This window comes from Lipophrys pholis (assembly GCF_963383615.2).
Source record: "Lipophrys pholis genome assembly, chromosome: 8".
NCBI lineage: Eukaryota > Metazoa > Chordata > Actinopteri > Blenniiformes > Blenniidae > Lipophrys > Lipophrys pholis.
This window is the reverse complement of record NC_137630.1, coordinates 5,985,668-6,006,247: the sequence shown is the minus strand read 5'-3', so window position 1 is coordinate 6,006,247 and position 20,580 is coordinate 5,985,668. Positions and strand designations below refer to the sequence as shown.

General features: G+C 45.1%; 1 protein-coding gene across 2 annotated transcripts in view; it reads right to left on the bottom strand.

Moving 5' to 3' along the window:
• Nucleotides 1–7,223: 7,223 nt before the first annotated feature.
• atp2b3b (ATPase plasma membrane Ca2+ transporting 3b) overlaps nt 7,224–20,580 on the bottom strand; it is a gene marked incomplete at its 5' end in the record, with an annotated part of 80,060 nt that continues 66,703 nt past the window's right edge. Inside the window, 2 exons of one of the 2 annotated variants that reach the window (XM_080468666.1) lie at nt 7,224–8,616; nt 19,349–19,508. In XM_080468666.1, the coding sequence (XP_080324792.1) occupies nt 8,591–8,616; nt 19,349–19,508 (186 nt within the window). In that variant the 3' untranslated portion in view covers nt 7,224–8,590. The remainder of the gene's footprint in view (nt 8,617–19,348; nt 19,509–20,580) is intronic. The other variant, XM_080468667.1, reaches the window with a different exon arrangement.

Here is a 20,580-nt window from a genome sequence, read left to right as displayed (position 1 = left end):
TTAGAGACCTTGTGCTCCACCTTCCGTTTGAGGAAGCCTCACAGATGCTCAATAGGGTTTAGGTCTGGAGACATGCTTGGTCAGTCCATCACTTTCACCCTCAACCTCTTTAGCAAGGCAGTGGTTGTCTTGGAGGTGTGTTTGGGGTCGTTATCATCTTGGAAAACTCCCCTGCGGTCCAGATTCCGTAGGGAAGGGATCAGACTACTTAAGGATGTCACAGTACATGTTGGCATTCATGGTTCATTCATGCAGCCCCAGGCCATGATACTCCCTCCACCATGTTTAACTGTAGGCAAGACACATTTGTCTCTGTACTCCTCACCTGGTGTCCATCACACGCCTGACACCATCTGAACCAAATAAGTTTATCTTGGTCTCATCAGACCAGAAGACATGGTTCCAGTAATGCATGTCCTTAGTCTGCTTGTCTTCAGCAAACTGTTTGCAGGCTTTCTTTTGCATCATCTTTAGAAGAGGCGTCAGAGCAATTTGATGCAGTGTGTGGCGTATGGTCTGAGCACTGACAGACTGACCCTCCTCCCCCACATGGTCTGAGCACTGACAGACCAACCCCCCCCCCCCCCCCCCCCTCCCACACACACACACACACACACACACACACACACCTTCAACCTGCGCAGCAATGCTGGCAGCACTCATACGTCTATTTTTCAAAGACAACCTCTGGATATGATGCTGAGCACGAGCACTCAACTTCTGTGGACGACCATGGCGAGGCCTGTTCGGAATGGACCCTGTTCTGTTAAACCGCTGTGTGGTCTTGGCCACCGGGCGGCTGCTCAGTTTCAGGGTGTTGGCAATCTTCTTATAGCCTCGGCCATCTTTATGTAGAGCAACAATTCTTTTTTTGCAGATCCTCAGAGAGTTCTTTGCCATGAGGTGCCATGTTGAAAATGGCTATTTGGGCCCAATTTGGACATTTTCACTTCGGGGTGTATTCACTTCTGCTGCCAACAGTTTAGACATTAATGGCTGTGTATTGAATTAATTTGAGGGGACAGTATATTTACACTGCAGACTACTTTACATTATAGCAAAGTGTCATTTCTTCAGTGTTGTCCAATGAAAAGATATAATAAAATATTTGCAGAATTGTGAGAAGTGTACTTTTGGGACATACTGTGTGTGTGTGTGTGTGTGTGTGTGTGTGTGTGTGTGTGTGTGTGTGTGTGTGTGTGTGTGTGTGTGTGTGTGTGTGTGCGTGCGTGCGTGCGTGCGTGCGTGCGTGCGTGCGTGTGTGCGCACACACCCACACAATGTGACTGCATGGTAATATTTCACTCCTCTTTCATTCTTTATCTTTAACATCGAAGGACTTTCAGTCCTCAGTTTTTAGTCAAAGCTGACTTGCTGCTGCTGATGGAGCTTCACTGAGCGTTGTCAGCTCCAGTTACTGCAGCATCAACGTGTTTTTGTTTTTTCACTCAGAATTGTAATGTATGTAATCAAATTGTCAAGTCATCTCTATGTGTGGAAAACATGAATAATTAATGATAACAATTACAGTATTAATAGAATTAAAATAAAAAAATAGACAGTATCGGCTCCAGTCGACTCATGATGCTGAACTTTAACTCTTTCCATGAAGGCACCACCATCTAAACCTGGTGTCAAACATAAGGTGCCGGACCAAAAATAAATTTTTTGGATCAAAGTCACTGTTCTGAATAATTTGTGTGATTCAGTAAGAGTATGGAACACAACACAGCCTGAGACCTGTACTCAGGAGCTTCACTGTGAGGGCGAATATGTAAAAAACTAACAACATAATGCTGAATTTGTAGCTATTTTTAATGTGGAACGTTTGCTTAAGTTTTTTTAAATAGAAATTGAATCAAATCTAAACTTTTTACAGTCATTGCCTGTAAACAAAAGAACATTTAAAGTTGTTGTTTTTAAGGCTTTATCAGCCCTGATTAAAAGAAACAGACAGAATAGAATCAGATGTCAACTCCTGAGATAAGAACATCACAATCCAAACCAGGTATGGCTTCATCCAGCTCCAGACAGATAACGACCTCCATGACTTCCCGTCAAGCTCTGACCTGTGAAAGCTGCTGTGGAGTGAAGATGAAGCAGCTGATGCTTCTTTCTTCATCACTTCTTCACCTCATCAGGAACGAAGGTAAATCCTTTGTGTCCATAAACCAGACGAATTCAAAGGAGGAACAAATGTTTCATGATAGTAGGAACATATCACTGTCCCGATGACACTGTCGACTCGTTCTGCCATAACGTTCTGCTGACCATGAAAATGTCGTGGCAGGAGACTGATAACAGGCTCTGTACCTCCCTGCCTCCCAGAAAACATCTTCTCCCCTCCTTCTTCTGATGGGAACTCCTGTAAACTGAAACATGTAGCATGTCTCTTTAAAAACACTCCACTGTCATAATCCTGCAGTTACCGTCTTGCCTGGACGTGTCAACTCCTGTTCATCTCTTTACATGAAAGTTCTTCTAAAATCTTTCATATTCAGAAGAATATTCTGGACTATAACTTCCACCAGAATCGGACTCAGACACATTTATCCTCCATGTCCAGATGGAACTGTTGATGATCCAGGTCCAGCAGCTGATGTTTCAGAATCTTCTGTGGATGTGATCCTCAGCTGTGAGCCCACGATGAGCCTTCTCTCTTCCCTTCATCATGATAACAGTTTCTCTTCTCCAGTCCCTCAAAAGTTTCTCACTCACTCTGGACTTTTCCAGTTGGCTTTCTTTCTCCTTTTACTTTAAATTCTGACGTATATATATTGAATTTTAAAATACTGGGTTGAAGTTGAGTGCCACCCCCACTCGGCGAGCTTTAGAACTTTAGAAGTCTGCCGCTCCCGACCATCTGAGACCAAGAACTTGTCTAACGTGTGTGCATCGGTTTGAAACAGCAAACAAACAAACAAACAAAAAAAACACAAGACCACACAGACTTTGTCAAAGTTATTATTGTAGAATACTTTGATGTATTTTTTCTTTCATACAGACAAAAGGTGTTGGACTTAATTCCCATTAAATTATCTTAGATTTCATTACAGATTTAGTCTACAGTATACAGGTGAGTTCTTCCTCATATATAGATATTTATTCGCTTAAATAACAGGCAGGTAACTCTTTAATATATTCAATAGTCTTTATGGTTTTTTTTGTACTTTTTTTTTGGTCTTTTTTAAAATTTTTCAGCACAGTTAAGGCTGTATTTTCTGTCGGCAGAACAGCACTGCGTTGTGCCAGGAGGAGGAGTGGGGGGGGGGGGGGGGGGGGGGGGGGGACTGATCCACACACAATATTTACAACAGTATGTATGATGAATAATGTAAAAGCTCCGTTCCTTCCCGTCAGCAGCGTGGCAGTAAATATTGGTGGCAGATCTAAAAGGGCAGCCTAAACAGTGCATGGAGGCACTGCACTTCTGCGCTCTCTAGCTCTGCGTCGGCCTTCAGCTCTCCAAACCCCCCCCCCCCCCAAAAAAAATAAAAATACAACCAGCCACCACTTTTTGTCCAGTCCTTTCATGTCATGATGAGGTACGAGTGATTTTTTTTCTTCTTCTATTATTTGTATCTCTTGTTGTCTATTTACAGAGTGGCGTCTCAGGTTTTAAGAGACGGCGAGCATCTCTGTACCTCTGCACACACTTCAAGGCCGTTCCATGGACAGAAAACACAGCCCTGGGAATATGCTCAGGAGAATGTGCAACCGTCTTGTTTCCATCAGTGGGAGCACCGGTGGAGAAAAATCAAGAATATAATCATAATAATAATTATAATAATAATATACAAGCGCTTCTGTTTGTGTTGTTCCTCTTTACAAAAAGCAACAGGAGTAGGAGAAAAGAAAAACAAAAAGTGTAACAGGAACATAGTACCTGTAAATCAAAGATGCACATGTGCACATTTGGGCAATCTGTACAGTCGTGGTGCAGTTGTACAATTTATAATTTCGATAAATAGAATATATTCTTTTTCACATTTGTGTTTTGCCTTCTGTGAATCTGTCTCACAACATTAGGATGGTAACGTGGCTGGACGGATGGACTGAGATGGCTGGAACTGGGACCGTCAATGTTGTACACCACTGGCACACCCACACACACACACACACACACACACACACACACACACACACACACACACACACACACACACAAACAAACCCCCCACCCCCCCACCCCCCACATGCTGGCGTTTGCCATTTGGTTGGTGTGCAGCGTGGAAAGCACTGATGGAGCCATGCTCAGAGGTGCTCAAGTAGAACAGGCTGAACCGTGTGTGTGTGTGTGTGTGTGTGTGTGTGTGTGTGTGTGTGTGTGTGTGTGTGTGTGTGTGTGTGTGTGTGTGTGTGTGTGTGTGTGTGTGTGTGTGTGTGTGTGTTTGTGTGTGTGTGTGTGTGTGTGAGTGTGTGAGTGTGTGTGAGAGAGAGAGAGAGAGAGAGAGAAGAGGGGAAACAGAGAGCTGGTGTGTAGAGTTCAAAGCACACAGAAGTGACAGTGGCCTAAATGATTTACCAACACATAAAGAGTGACATTAATGATACCAAATGCATGCTTCAAAAACAGACAGACCAATACAGTGCCGCTCCCCCCCGAAGGGTTCGGGTAGAGGGGGGGGGGCGACGACGATGATGATGAGCATTCAAGAAGAAGACAGAGTTCTGTACAGGTCGGAGGCGGTTTTCCCAGAGGGCCCTGCGCACATCCTGAAAGCAGACACGGCGGGACACGTGCGCTCTCTCTCTCGCCGCGGCGTCCCCCGTCACAGGCTAATCCCATGTCTGGGTGGTACACGTGCTGATACCACCATGGCAGTCTGTTGCATATTGTCTGCCCGAGCCTTCTGCTGGCGGCGGGACCGGGTCGGGGCTTCCCACCACGGGGGCATTTGGAGGGGGGCGGTGGTGGTGACTGGGATGGGGGAGGGGAGGGTCGACGGAGGAGGAGGGGGATGCGATTTTCTCTGCAGTTTCCGAGGCAACATGAATTCAGCAGTCCGCCTACACCTAGTGCAACATGGGAAAGCGGGGGCGCCAGGGGGCGCCTGGCGGCCCCGCTCTGGAATGTGGTGCCATTTGTTTGGAATGTCATGTGGAATGTCGAGGTGGATGAAGCATGGCGCTAACGTGGCAGTTGCTTTTATTTTTGGGTTTTTTTGTTGTTTTTTTGGGGGGGGGGGGGGGGTGCTCATGCAAATGGTTTATGGCTTTTAATGTTTGACAGGAAGCTTGAACACTGTTTATCTGTAACACAAGCTCGTTAGCTTTTTTGTTAGCTTAGCGTAGCATAAACACTGGAAACGGAGGAGAAACTGCCAGTCTGGCTCAGACTAAAATAAATAAAATCATTCAAGCAACAGCTCCAAAGCTCACCTGGTACTTCTACTTAGTTGCTTCCCTCACGAATAATCAGCACATGATCCTCCAGATAAATCTTTCTATACGGTCTGTGATTTCGCAAGGTTTTCCTTCACTAACATTCAAGGAAACGTCTTTTAACACCACTCACAGCTTGTAATTTGACACCAGCCTCCCCTTCTGTAACTACCCGGATGATGGTATAAACAAATCCATGACAAGCTGCCGTCAGATTGTCCAAATTGTGCATCCAGAATGTGAAACTGGAGGAGGAAACTGGACATGCAGTTCCCCTCATTCTTCAATACTTTGGCCACATTTACTAAAAAAATCCCCCCAAAGAAACACTCTATGCTGCAAATCAACTTCACTTATATTGTGCACTTCGACACAACAATTGGGGGTTCAGTGTCTTGCCAAAGGACACCTGGACGGGAAGGGACGAGCTGGGGAATCAAACCGTCAACCTTTGAAGACGAAGAGCTTCACCTGCTCTTTACTTCTGGTGTCGAGGTTAAAGCCAAAGATTACATATGAATATCATTAATATCTTATTTCATAACCTCGCTTCAGAGTAGTGGACAATTTCAAATAGCTATAAACTAAAATACAGTTTGAATGGAATTACACCTTCAGCTTCAAGTCATAGAGGAAGAAGCTGTAGAAGATGTAGGCCCACATGGCATGAAACAACGTTATCTTGTGTTCAAAGTCTTGTTGGGCTATATTGTGATTTAGAGTTCGCCCTCACAGACGCTCATTGTTTTCAGAGGAATTTTTGAGATCATGTTCATCAACGTGAAGTAAAACCGACTCCTGTGCACATGTTGGACGTCTCGTAGCACAATGGCGGTGTTCGGACTTTTCGCACTGAGATGCCAAGAGAAGAATATCAATAAATCAGCTTTGAGGTTCTTCCAGGTTCTTGTGACAGAGCCAGGCTGACTGTTTTCCTTAGGTTACAGTCATCATGCTGAGCTACTTCAACCTGACCGATATACAAACCTACTTTTATCATTTCTCGTCCTGGTACATCATGACGTTGGAAAAGGAAGCTGGACACACCACGTCCTGGATGTACCCGATAGATCTGAGCGGACTCTCTGTTGCCTGAACCTAAAACTGAACTCTGATCTTGACCAGAGAGTAAAGTGTGTTTTTTTTTTTCTTCTACCTCCTCGGTGAAAAATGAGCAGGCCTGAACATCGAACAAGAACCAAATGAAACAATCGTCGGCGAACAGGGCGACCGATGACGTGACGAGGACAACCCGATGGCACGTGAGTGGGAGCGGCTTCGAAGTCAGTGCAGGTTAGTCTTTAAAGGGCCATCGCCTGTGCATTGCGAGTTTTGATGGCATTTAAAGGGTTAATGCTTCACAAAGCGCCCGTCTTTTTCTCAAAAAGAAAAAGCCAGGCACACACACACACACACACAACCACACACTCATACAAACATGCGGACAAAATTGAACAAGTTGAGCGAATCGGGATCAGGTGAGGGCGAAGACGATGGAACAGAAAGGACAGTGGAAGAAGACGTCACCCGTAGGCCTCAGATGTTCCCCGAACGTGACTTCATGGACGTGTCGGTCGAGTTTGTGATGCATGGCGGCGTGTTTACATCCAGGTGAATATGAGAGATCACACACTATATCATCTCCTGACTGATAAACGTTCTCATGGACTCATTACTGGGAACACGACGAGTTCTGTGTTGTCACCGCATGAACATTCAAACCATAGATCCCATACTGTCCATCATTTTTTTTTGCAGCCATTCTACTCTCTATTAGGTCTCAATGAACAGTATCATTGTTTGCATTTTTTGTTAGGATTTTTTTTTTTTTTTTTTTTAACCAGAGACAAGACGATACACAAACACACACAGAAAGAAGAAGACGGAGGAGAGAAAAATTGAGAGAGAAGATATAAATCAAGCGAGATGAAAGAAAAGAAATGAATGAGCACCATTATGTTGAGAAATAAACGACCGAAAGACGGGAATGACTGAAGTCTAGTTAAAGCTTTAACAAAGCGTTTCACTTATATCACAAGCAAAGTGGTGACTTTGAAGTGGCTGCAGTCAGATAAACTGGTGGGATGAGGCGGGCGAGGAAGCTGACGACAGCACGAATGATGAACAGCGATAGAAACCGGGTGAGTCAGCCCCCCGAAGCCGTGTGGCACCGCTCTGCTGAAGTGTAGGGGGACAGGGGGGGGGGATGCGTTACTTTGCACATCTGTCCCCTCCCTCTCCTCCCTCACCTCCCTCACCCATCCCCTACCATCGCTCAGGACAACACAGTGAGAGCGGACCTGTGCGTGTGTGCGACGAGCGGTTGCGTGAGGTCGGTCGGCCGTAGGGCCGGGGCTGGGCTGGGGGGAGGTGGGCGGCATTCCTTGGGGACGGGGGAGAGCGGGAAAAAGGGGCGGATGAGAGGGAGGGGAGGAGCCGGAGCTGGTGGCGGGAGGCGGTGGTGGAGGTTAGACTCCCGGTCTGACCCCCACCACGACGTCTGCCCGGGAGCGAGGGCAAAAGTCGCAATGTTCTCAGGGGAGCTGCGATACGGAGGCCATTGTCCACTCCCTCCTGCTCCTCCCTCGGCCTGCGCCGCCTCCCGTGAGCTCGTCGTCGAAAAGGGGAGTGGATGGAAATGTCATGTGCACGTCCTTGGCCCTCTCAAGTGCTCACCCTTTCCTCCCCCTCTCGCCTCCCCGAGACTCCACCCCACACTCAGCTCAGTTATAAGGACGTCTCCACGCAGTAGAGGTGGGCCAGGTGGGGGGCGGGTGGTTTTCCCAACTTGTCCCTGCCATGATGGTTGTGGTTCTGATGGTGCTGATGGTGCTGACGGGGGCTCCGGGTGTTGGGGGTGACTGCGTCGGTCGTGTGTTTGTTGCCGTGGGCGGCCGTTGAATTGATGCTGCTGCTGCTGCTGCTGTTGTTGTTGTTCCTGTTGCACGGGGTCACCGGGAGGCTGTGCTGGCGGTAGGGCCGGGTCGGGTGGGAGCGGGCCGGGGGCTGGGCGGGAGGAGGAGGCGGCTTGCGGAGGGCCGGGTGCAGGTGCTGGTACCTGCTGAGCTCTGATTCGTCGTCGACGTCGGTGTCGTCGATCAGCGGGATGTTGTGTATGAGGTCGTTGATGAGGAACTCTGGGTGGGCCATGAAGTTGTGGATGGAGTTGCGGGATTCTGGTTTCTCCCGGCCCTCGTACAGCGAACTACGGAATGCTTTCACCACTCGCATCTGCCAGGAGGAAGGAAAATGAGGGAGAGACCACAAAAAAGAGAGGGAAAAAAAAGTCAGACAGTTGAAAGGGCGGAAGAGAGGAGGGAGACCCAGAGGCAGACAAGAGTCCTTGAGCAGACAGATGGATGTACAGACAGACTCTCAGGACCAAGAGGATACAGACACACCCTCACAGTGTTGGTTCTGATTAAGCTACAGAAAGTTTGACACAGGACACAGATGTACGTCGACAACATCCTCTTACAACTAGTTTCAACTGAAGGCAACGTCACGTGACCACGACCGGCACCCGGTAGAGGTGCATCGGTCCAGCAGTCAGTGAGAGGATTAGGACACAGATTAACACTCTTGTTTTCAGCTTAAGTGTCTGCACATATTTATCTAGAAGTAAAACTATTAATTCAACACAAACGGTGTTTCATTTTCTGCCAGGAGCTGGTTTCTGTTACCAGAGGAGTTCCAGTCTTTTTATGTTATGGTATACCTCAAAGCAACAAGAAAAGGGGATTAATACAATAATGTAACTATTTACAGGTGCATTGTGGGTCAGCAAAGGACACAGTACATGGACAGAGTTTATGTGTCAACGTTGGTGAATCACAGTGGTGTCCAGTCCGTCCTTAATCCAATCTGTTTCTGTTTTTATTATTCCAGGTATAAAGGTCTGACTACAGGGACTAATTACATTATCCTGGGATTTATTAATCTGGGGACCTTAGTTTAACTTACTGACTTCCGCAGATATAATCAGATAATAAGAAACTTTGAGGTCAATTTTGAAGCTGAAGCCAAAAGATCTATATTTATTCCTCATCACGAACACTGGCAGAGGGAACAGATCTCGGTTCTGCTGGACTAACAATCCAACTCAAATGACACCAGGATTCCCTCCACTTCGCCTCTGATTGGCTTGTTTGCTGTTTTGTTTGGCTTCAGAAATGAGGAGTAGCAACGGTTCTGTAAAGTGTGTTTATTATGAGCGCCTCTCAGAGCTTCAGCCACGCTGAACGTTTTAGTCTCAAGCCAAAGTGGTTGAATGTCGAACTTACAGAAGCTTTTCATATTTCATATTCGGGGCTCGTTCGATACTTTCAATTTGAACTAGAACATCTACATTACAATGAGTGACGAGACAAAGTACTCCTTAGCGTTCTCATCCACTGGCTTCTCTTTTATTATCATTTATTCCCAAAGATTTAAAAAGAGATGATTAAGCTGAGAAGAGGCTTCCTGTAAACTCCAGATTTTACTCCTGTTGCTGCACCCCGTAACGCCAGCTGGCGTCCCCTCGAACGAGTCCTGCTTCACTCGATTACACAAGTAAAAGAGTCTGCAAATACTACTATGACTTTAAGAAGAGCAGTACAATTAAATGCCAAACTTTTGGATTTTATTAGGTTAGATTAACTTATTCCCTGATGATGTTCAAATAGCCATGGAAAACTGTCAGCATGACAGCAAAATTACAGTCATCAAATCAACTGGAACTGACAAATTAAAGTTCAGGAAAAAACTCTCATTGTAAAAACTTCAAAAAAGCGTTAATTGTATTTTAAGCTACTTGCACCTTCAAACAGTGATTGAGAGTAATTCTGTTTGTTATTATTGTGTCAGGATGTCAAGATGACATCATAGGAGCACAATTATCTTTGTTTCTTTAGATTTCTGAAGCAATATTAACAAAATTAAATCAAAAGTTGTATTCATCTATAAATGCACTCTTAACATTTAGATTTTATTTGTTCCTGAAACAACTATTTTCTAAATAGTAGGATGATGTTATAAGAGGAGTGTAAGAGAGGTCTCTGTGTACTGTGACAGCACTTCATGATTGTACCGCTTGTAAAGTCTTCATCCTCCGGATCCCGTCTGTCTCCAACAGAAGAACAAAGTGGAAAAAGAAAAACCCAAAAGTGTCTCAAAATGAGTTGGCTGATGACATGTTTTTGTCAGTTCTCACACAACAGTCAGACCTGACGAGACGAGAGCATTCAGGAGCCACCACAAAGACCACAGAGGCTGCACACGCACACACACACACACACACACACACACACACACACACACACACACACACACACACACACACACACACACACACACACACACACACACACACACACACACACACACACACACACACACACACACACACTAAGGTGAGTGTTTGTCATGTGTCTCCATTCTGAGCCAACAATACAGGGTTTTCAGCACATGAACATGTTTTTCGAAGGAATATAAAATCTTAGTGAAAACAAAAGTGATCAGCAAAAGTGACACTATTATTAACAAAAGTAAAAATGCTAACTTCTTTTTTATGTGCTGCCCTCTCGAGTTTTCACTCCCTGCGCAATTAAGTGCTTCTGCACATCTTCAACAGTAAAGGTGCCACAATATCAACCAATGAGGAGTCAGCGTCGCACCTGAACAGATCAACAGCCTACATCACGGAGCAAACCAGAAACTTAAGAAACACCAGGTCGCCTCACTTGCATGTTTTATGACTTAACCAGAGTTCCTGTGGAAATCCCAGGCACACACAGGGAGAACATGCAAACCCCCCCATAGAACTTTTATTGCTGTGAGGCGAAGGGGGAAGCCACGACACCACCACTCTGCTCAGAACAGGTAAAGTCTGATTCGCTCCAATTAGATTCATTTAACTTTACATTCACGTCATCAAGGAGCCACAAACTGACATCGAAATAACGCCGACTATTGAAATGGGAGCATTTCAGTCAAACCAACACATGGAGTTTTTAATGTGTTTTACAGAAGGTCTCTCTGTTCGTTGGGTTAAAATGTTTTTATTGAAATCGCAGAATTTTGTCGGGAAAATTCAACTTTTTGAAATCTGTGACTATTTGATGTTTTTCTCCATTATAGTCACAACAAATAACTATTCACCAGAACATCAACACTATTTGTGCTTATCACTTTTTCTTACTAAATGACAAAAAAAAAAGTAATCTGTCACCCCCCGATCGCCAGAGAAACACTGGCTGTGTGTAATAGTTGAGTACATTACTAAATTAATCATGTGTTATATTTGTTTGGTCACCTGCTGAAAACTTTCAATTGTTCACTCAGAACTGAGGCACAAAATGAGTGAGAACATCCACAGCTCATGCACACACACACACTCTAATGGGCAGGAACAGTGAATGTGTTAGTTTAATGCACAATAAAATAAATAATTTGCAAGAACCTATAGCGGTGACCTAACGACACACACACACACACACGCACACACACACACACGCACACGTACGTGAAAAAACAATACGTAAAAGGTCCATGCAGAGGCTGCGAATGAAGCTGTGTCTCGGAGGCTGACGTCTGCATGCATCAGACTGCTGTCAGTCACTGGAGCTGTTTGAAAAATAAAGCTGGACCACACACACACACACACACACACACACACACACACACACACACACACACACACACACACACACACACACACACACACACACACACACACACACACACGCACCCGCACACACACACAAAGTGTACTGCAGCCATGCACAGTGACAGTCAGAGGAGAGCAGATGATTGAAGTGATGGCGATGATGATGCTGCAGGATACAAAATAAAAATCTTGCAAAACAGAAAAGTGATGTCATAGAGAGTCAGCAGGTTAGAACAGTGTGTGATTGGTTAGATCGCTAGAAAACACAAGGTGATTGGTTCAAAGGCCAGAGCGTCAGCCCCGTCACACATAGAGAGGCAGCCAGGTCATGCTCAATCAAAACACGCACACACGCACACACACACACACACACACACACACACACACACACACACACACACACACACACACACACACACACACACACACACACACACACACACACACACACACACACGCTCCAGAGTGAAGTCTATGAGTGTACTTGGGGGTGCATTATGCAGTGTATGGTGTGTGCGTGCAGAAACACATTCCTTTGCCATTGCAGTTGGTCCATGCACCCTTCACCCCAAGCCCAAACAGAGGAAAAGAAGCAGCATGAGCTCGAAAGAAACCCAGACAGTTCAATGCAGATACAGTGACAGGCAGAGGCAGGCAGAGCCCTACATAGAGACAGTTTGGCCAGGGGAGAAGATTTATGTCAACCACAACGCCAACCGGAGTCCAAACTGTGATTATGAGAGGAGGATGGTCAGGCAGCTGAGTGCAGATCAACGATGCAGTGGGCCAAAGTAGGAGGAGTCTCTATATATGACTCTGGCTCATATGACAGACTAAGATACAGACAGACACAGACAGACACAGACAGACAGACGGTCAAGCAGTAGGTTCAGTGCTTATCTGTTTTTCCAAAGAGCCTGTCAGACAGTAGAAAAACACCTCATGCAGACTGAGAAGGTTTCAGAATGTTACTTTCTCGCTTTCTTTACTTTTTTAAATCTTTATTGTCTCCATGGACAGAGTAAACTTTCGAGTATATGACGCCCACAGTGTGGCCGGAGAGGCCTGCAGGTCAGGGGTATGGCTGTGTCACTCATCCCTCTCACCCACTTCCTCTCTCTCTCCCTCTCTCCCTGCCGGCTCTCTCAGCAGCGCTTGATGGAAAAACGATGAGGGTTAAAGGTACCAGGAAGAAACTGAGTGAGGCGCTGGAAGGTGGGAGAGGCTGCTGAGTGCAAAACAACTGCTGATGAGGAGAGACTGCAACATAAATACAGGGAGAAGCTTTGAGATAGATGGCCGATAGTGAATGGCTCCGGGAGATGTGACGGCTGAGCTGTGGTCCACTTGCAACACCTCCCCCCCCCCCCCCGCCAACCCACCCCCTCGATTCACACCTCCTAGCCCACATGACTCTCCATCCTGCTGACCGAGTGAAAAGACCCATCTGAACAAACTCATAACCTCCCCGACTGACCTAAAGTTTCCAATGGATTTCTCTCTGGAAACGCCATCGGAGGTGAAACTGGTGGCCTCTAAAGTCTGGTGTTAAAGGTCCTGCAGAGGCTAACTGAAGAGGCTAACTTTCACTTCCACATGGCAACAGCAGACACAGAAAATGATGTAGTTAGCATTTCAGGCCACGAGGTGGTGCCATTGGTTGTTTTTACAATGACACCACACATATATGTGTGGAGAGAAAAATACGCTATCAACATTAACAATGGATAGTATCTGATATTCATATGGACGGATAAGAATGGGCAGGATCTCAACTAGAAAACTACCAATATCCACTGTAAAAGCTAGAATACAGACTTGGGGTATGTCCGAATTGTCCCTCCTAACTCCTTATCTATGGACTTTAGAAAGGTGTTAGGAGGCTTCCTAAAGGAGTTAGTGAAAGGCGATCACAGTGGTGTGGCAGTCGGACCGCACTTTCACTTCGTGACGTCATAATAATGCGACGGCGGCGCAAGTTAGTGACGTCCACCATGGTGGGGAAAAGACTACAAGTTTCCGAAAATGTTGTTGTTGTTCAAGGCAGATTATTGTTTTGGTAACTTACATGATCTGCTCCCTTTTTCTGACATCAGGAGTTTCCCTGAACGCTACGATGAGCGGGTCCCTTTAAATGTTGTCGCCGCAAGGAATTGTGGGACAGCATGAGCTCGCCTCCTTTGATAAGGGATGCATCATTGGTTCCTAAGCTAAAGGAGGTTCTAAAGGAAGCAACGAGCCTCCTTTCCTTTGCTTATTGAGAATTCAGACAGTCCTTATCATGGCCGCTACTCAAAACGATTCCGGGGTTCTGGAAAAGTCGATAGTTAAGGAGTTATATTCGGACGTACCCTGAGAGTCATGTTTGTTACTCTTGCATGAGCAGAAGAACTATGGAATCAACATAAACACAAGCAAATCAAATTAGTGCTTATAAACTAGTTTACTGGAGACTTCCAATACGCTCATTTTGTCAAACCTTAAGAGGAACTGATTTGATTTTGTGTGCTAATTACATTTAACCTACAAGGAATATCTGCGATCTTTTCACTGGACCGAATGATTTTAAAACAGTAGTCCTATTTGATAAAGATCTTAAAGTTAAAACAGTTCATGAGGTAAGTTAAGAGTAAAGCTCTTTGCAGAACATTGAATATAGTGTAAAAGCTGCGTTAAAATGAAAACACACTAAAGAGTAAATGCTTTCTTTCAATATAGCATCCTCCCATCATGGTACATAAATATCCCTGAACTTATCTTTTAATACCAAAACTGTTAAAGTGATTGTGTTTTATTTAATAGATGAGTTGAGCAGATAATCTCCCTGTGTGTGTAACGATGGTGTCTAACACTGTGAAATTAACTTTGGGTTTGGACTCATTTTCTACTGGAAATGACTCCCAGCGCCAAAATGCTTTGGACAGCTCTGATAGATTATCAAAAGAGTGTTTCACCTCTTGTTTGTTTGTTCTTTGCAACAGATTGTACAGAGGTACAAACACAGGACCCATTCATCTGAATCATTTCAAAGTCTTGAACACAATATTTAACCCTTCATAGGGCAGATATATACAGTCAGTTTGAGGTTTTTCATCTTTCTAAAGGTCGCATTTCACATGTATCACATGTTTCTTTGCAGGACAGGTCACCTGTGTAAATTAAAATGAAATCACAGGGTTGTAAAACGTTCTTTAAGAAATCCAGAGATAATTAGATATTAGATAATTAGAATCTTTAGATAGTTGTTAAACTATAAATTGTCATTGTCAAATACTTTTTCATTTTGGTCAGTTTTCAAACATTGTATTTGGATTGGTATATATAAATAAAATGCAGCTGCGTTGTTTAGGACTCCACAGTCAAAAACAAACACATGTTTAAATAAGCTGAGCATCCTATAACGGGTGAACAACATAAACAACGTGATTATATTTTATATTTTAATACATGGTCGAGTCTCTGCCTAAGAAATTTTATTTCTATCTGCTGGACTCTGGGCTCATTTCTAATGATATCATTTAGTTCAACTGCATGTTGTGGTGTTTGAATTGATCTCGGTTAAATTCCGTTGTGTTGATAAAAAAATGACCCCACAGAGCAACACAAAACAGACAGAGACAGACATTGAACACGTCTCGCCCCACAGTGGGGAGAAAAACTCCCATGACGGAGCGTCCCAGAGGTGTGTGTCCATATGTCTTCACCACTGCGTCAGACTATCTGAGCTCAGAGGATTTCAGGGTTCATTCATGTTTGTTCTGAAGCCAATCTAACTGAAATTGAAATCCAAATTAAATCCCAGAATGATATAATTGATCAATTTAATTCGAACAGATGTCGGTTGTGGTCGTCAGTGAGAAAATCTCTATTTTTCAGCTGATTCTCCAAATAGACATTTATAGCATGAGTGGGTGCCTATTTTCTAAATAATCTAAAGAGATTTACAGATTATTGTCTTGATTTTTAATCTTTCCAAAGTGATTCCAATGGTCGATGAACATAGAGGTTATGGCTGAGCTATTTAAACTGATATCATCGCGTTATAGATCAGGAGTGTCAAACATAACTCACTCCAGGAGCCACGAATTCCCCCATTTTATCTTGAGGGGGCTGGAACAGTAACGTGACAACAAAACATCCATTAAAAATGAATTTCTGCTCAACTCTAAAGGATTTAGTGCAAATAGACAAGAGTATATTATGAAAAAGTTTACATTGATTTCAGGACTTTTTACAAAATACACTCACAAAGTTACAGAACTTAAACATTATGACATCTTGCAGTCATTATGTTATTTTTTCTCCACATATTCACAAGTAATCAGGTTGTTATCTTTCACTGCTGAATCACTCATCATTATTGTGTGTTATATGAAACTAATCTCTCTAAAACACCAAACTTAAAGCTACAGGAATTGACTTGTGGCTTAACCCCGCCCCCAAACACAAACGAACCAATGGCATTAAACTACTAACTGCCTGGACTGGGACAAACAAGCTCTGTAGCATTAAAGCTGGTGACAATTCAGTTGTTTTCTGGGCTATTTTAGTGTTTTTAGACACAAAAATGTTCAAATGATGTGCCTGGAGCATATGCAACAGTAATACGAGGTATCCTGTGTGGCAGACCAGAACTCAACGCCACAACTATAAACAAGGACGTCTACATTTGTTCCAAATTAAAGCAATGTCTTGTATAATCTTAGCAAGCATATAATATCAATCACATGACGCCCTCAGCGATGAGCTACCTTAAGCCGGCCACATAGCTCGCCTGATCAACGCTGATGTTCGCCGCTGAGATCAACGCCGCTAGCTAACTCAGTAAGCTAGGTGGCTAAGCGCTAAACTGTCTAGCGCCTGTTGCGTTGTGGTTTCTACATTGACAGAAACACGCAGTCGGCTGCAACAGCTTGTCCGAGTTAGCAACAGTAACTAAGGGGGCGGGGCTTAGCCAAAGGTCAATTGGCACCATTCATTAAGAAATTACTTTCTGTATTTTCTTTTAAAGAGCAGATTGGACCCTCTGGCGGGTCTCTTTTGGCCTCCAGGCCATATGTTTGACACTCCTGCTTTAGGTGTCCATGGATGTTGCCTGCTCAGTTTAGTTTCAACACACTGTAGTTATGAAGTGTAGTAAAGGAGCGCAGGTATAAACTAGCTGCCTCTGGTCTTTTCGTGTTTTTGGCCGTCAGTGATAAAGCTCCAGAATACAAACTAACACAGACAGGAGTCCATCTTTTCTACCAGTCTCTGCAAGCCAAAGCGAGCGAGAGTAAAACCCTTTCATTCTACATGAACTGACTGAGAATACAAGCTTGGGTCAGGCCAAACCCCCGAGGTACTGCTGGCTCCTTCACGTTCTCTCAAGAGACTGAGCGGCGGCGGGAACACGCCTCCACTGTTTGGACACAACAAGTGCTCCAGCCTCGGGTAAAAGAAGTGAAAAAGCAAGCGAGGACGGGCGGTGGTGGGACCTGAATCCTAGATCCATACTTTGACAAACACATCCTCTCTTCTCCTCCTTCCACAGGAAGTTCGTGTCGTACAAGGATGTGTTTCCAAAGTACTAAAAGAAAAAAGAGAAAAAATGAAGCCCAGGTAAAGGTCTGCACAGGATGATCAGGACTCGAGCCCCCCGGGGTCCGGGGTCTACGTCTACAGGTGACGGAGGGGGCAGCGTGGAATGGAGGGAGGGAGGGAGGGAGGGACGGGGTGGACAAAACGGAGCAAGAAAGGTTCGGGAGAAGCAACTGAGAAGACAGATGAGGACGATCAAATGAAGAGACAGCACACATACACACACACACATACACACACACACACATACACACACACGCACACACATACACACACACACGCATGCACACACACATTCACAACGACTCAAATGTGTCAAATGCACCCGCGCACACACACTCCCAAACTCAGGCGTGCAGAACTGACATACAAAGAAATCAAGAGAAAACATGGGGGATGGTCTCTACTCTGGTGAGGAGATGGGAGGATGAGAAAAAGGGATGAGGTAAAGGATAAGGTAAGGTCCAAATCAGAGAAAACAATGGAAGAAAAACCTACCAAAGAAATCTTATCAGTTTGCTACATAAGAGCCTGTATTTAGATCTGATACAATCTAAATACCTCGACAAAAGAACAACTCTACTTATGAAGAACAATCAGAAGACATTTCACAGATAATCTCTGCAAACAGGGAACCTGTAATATCTCGTAAATACAGAGGAAGAAGAAGAGGAGGAGGAGGAAAGAGAGAACTGCGACGGAGAGAGAAAGGAGAGCGGACAGAGAGAAATCCCAACGTTTTTTTTTTTTGGAACATCAGTCGGCGTCAGACTTGGGACGTCGGAGCTGGAAATACTGTCACAGAAATAACCAAAGTTGACAACAATTGTGGCACCGAACAAAAGCGAGAGAAAGGAGCAGAAGAAGGGAAGCAGGAGTGATAAGAGGAAGAGAGAGCACCTTGTTTGACTGGTCGTCATGGAAGCAGCAGTGTGTTGCCGGGCTTTTATACTCGAAGGTTTACATTTTGAAGAAGCCATGTGATGAGAATGAATTCTGGTGGCAGTGGAATATAACTGCAGCATGTTTCTACAGTATATTAGGAGTCACATTAGTGTTAGAACAGTTCTACGTTGAGCACTCCCTCGTTAGAGGGGCCGACCACAGTAACCACGCTTGACCTCGTTCACGGACAGGTAATAACAACATGGTGCAGGAGGAGCCGCCGTTCACTCTCCGACTTCCCGGATGGACCCCCGCCTCGTCCAATAGCAGAGCACAAGCGTCTCCCTTTTCTCGCTTCCCGTCTTTAAGCAGGCCACCCAGGGTTGGAGGTCACCTCGGCCAGAGAGAGAGCAGCGAGCTGCCTCCTGCAACTGACGACACTCGACAACAGTGACAGGAAAGGGTCTGGCCTGGCACCGGGTCAGGTCAGCTCATTTCTGAACCAGACCGGGTCAGACCAGAAAGACACAGCCGGTCAGGACTGGATGCTGTTTGAAAAGGGGGAGAGTGAGTGAAATAAACCCCAAAACAACAGAAGAAGAGGACACATTGCCACACACACGAGCAGCGAGCGAGCCGGAGGGGACACAACCATAGAGAGTCAAAAATACTGCAGTCCACGTGCCGTGCAGCAGTGTGTGTGTGTGTGTGTGTGTGTGTGTGTGTGTGTGTGTGTGTGTGTGTGTGTGTGTGTGTGTGTGTGTGTGTGTGTGTGTGTGTGTGTGTGTGTGTGTGTGTGTGTTTGCCTCGGTGGCTGTGTGTGTGTGTACATGCGTTCGGCGGACTCACTCCCGGGGGCTGGGCTGGTATTGGCTGTTGCGGTGGAGAGAGCTACGTGAGAGGGGGTAGAGATAGTGTTTACGTCGTGGAGCTGACTGAGCACGGAGGAGCGCCGTCTGACCGCTCCCTGAAACGAACCGCTTCGCTTGAACGTGCTCACTACCTCCATCTGCAGGACAGAGACAAAACAGCAGCACTCAGTGAGGACAGGAGTCTTGAGTGTGTGAGTGTGTGTCTGTGTGTGTTTGTGTGTGTGCACGTGGATGTTTTCAAGGCCATTTTCCCCAGCTGCTTTCTTTGAGATCGTGTGTTTGTGGTGTGCACACTCAGACCAAACCTCTCTCAATCAACAACCGGCCACTTTATTCAAAGACAGGCACTTGAGCAGAGTGTGGCCTGGTTCTGTTACTCCTCAGCCTGCTGCTGTTCGGACCCGTTTGTCTGTTTCCACACAAAACAACACCTGAAACCAATCACCAGTCGCTGTGCTTCAATCCAACAGGCCGTCTCCTCAGAAGCACCCTGACCCATGTGTAATCACACCCGACTGGAGAAAATATCAACAACTGGCCAGCTCCTGAAAATGAAGGCAAAATACCTGGGGTGCCCCCTGGTGGCTGGATGTCATTACAATTGAAGGCGTTCAGACAGATTTAGTTCATCTGAACAACAATCTGAATAAGAAGTAGTGGACGTGTCTGAAGAGTGTCTGTGGGACACCTTGAGGTGTTTAACGTCCTCACAGACCTCACCTTGCTCCTCTTTCACAATAAAACACTAATGCAACCTATCAACGTTTTCAGTGACTTCCTTCATCTTTTTATAAAATAACTCGACTCTTCTTCTTGGTATGTAGAGCAGCGCCCTCTGGTGGACTTTATGCAAAATGCTGATTCCAACATGATGGACGTGCAGAAGTCTAGAGGAAGTTTACATCATGTGAAGTGCATGCATCTGTTTTTGTGATCAGTGAGGAATAAACTAACCTCCCTAGAATAACAGTTTACTTTTACCATCATAGGATGTTCACATTAGCTTTAGAACAATTATTGCAATGTGTTTAACTTCTTTTTCACATTCATAGCTTTCATTTTATTCATCAGTAATGGAAAGACCTGTAAACATTTGGTTATATTTCACTTAAACACTTCCTGTTGGTGTGTAACAATCAGGAAAATAACCCTCCTGTCAAACTGGTCACACATTTTGACGACAGAGCATGTATAAGTGTGAACGTGGGT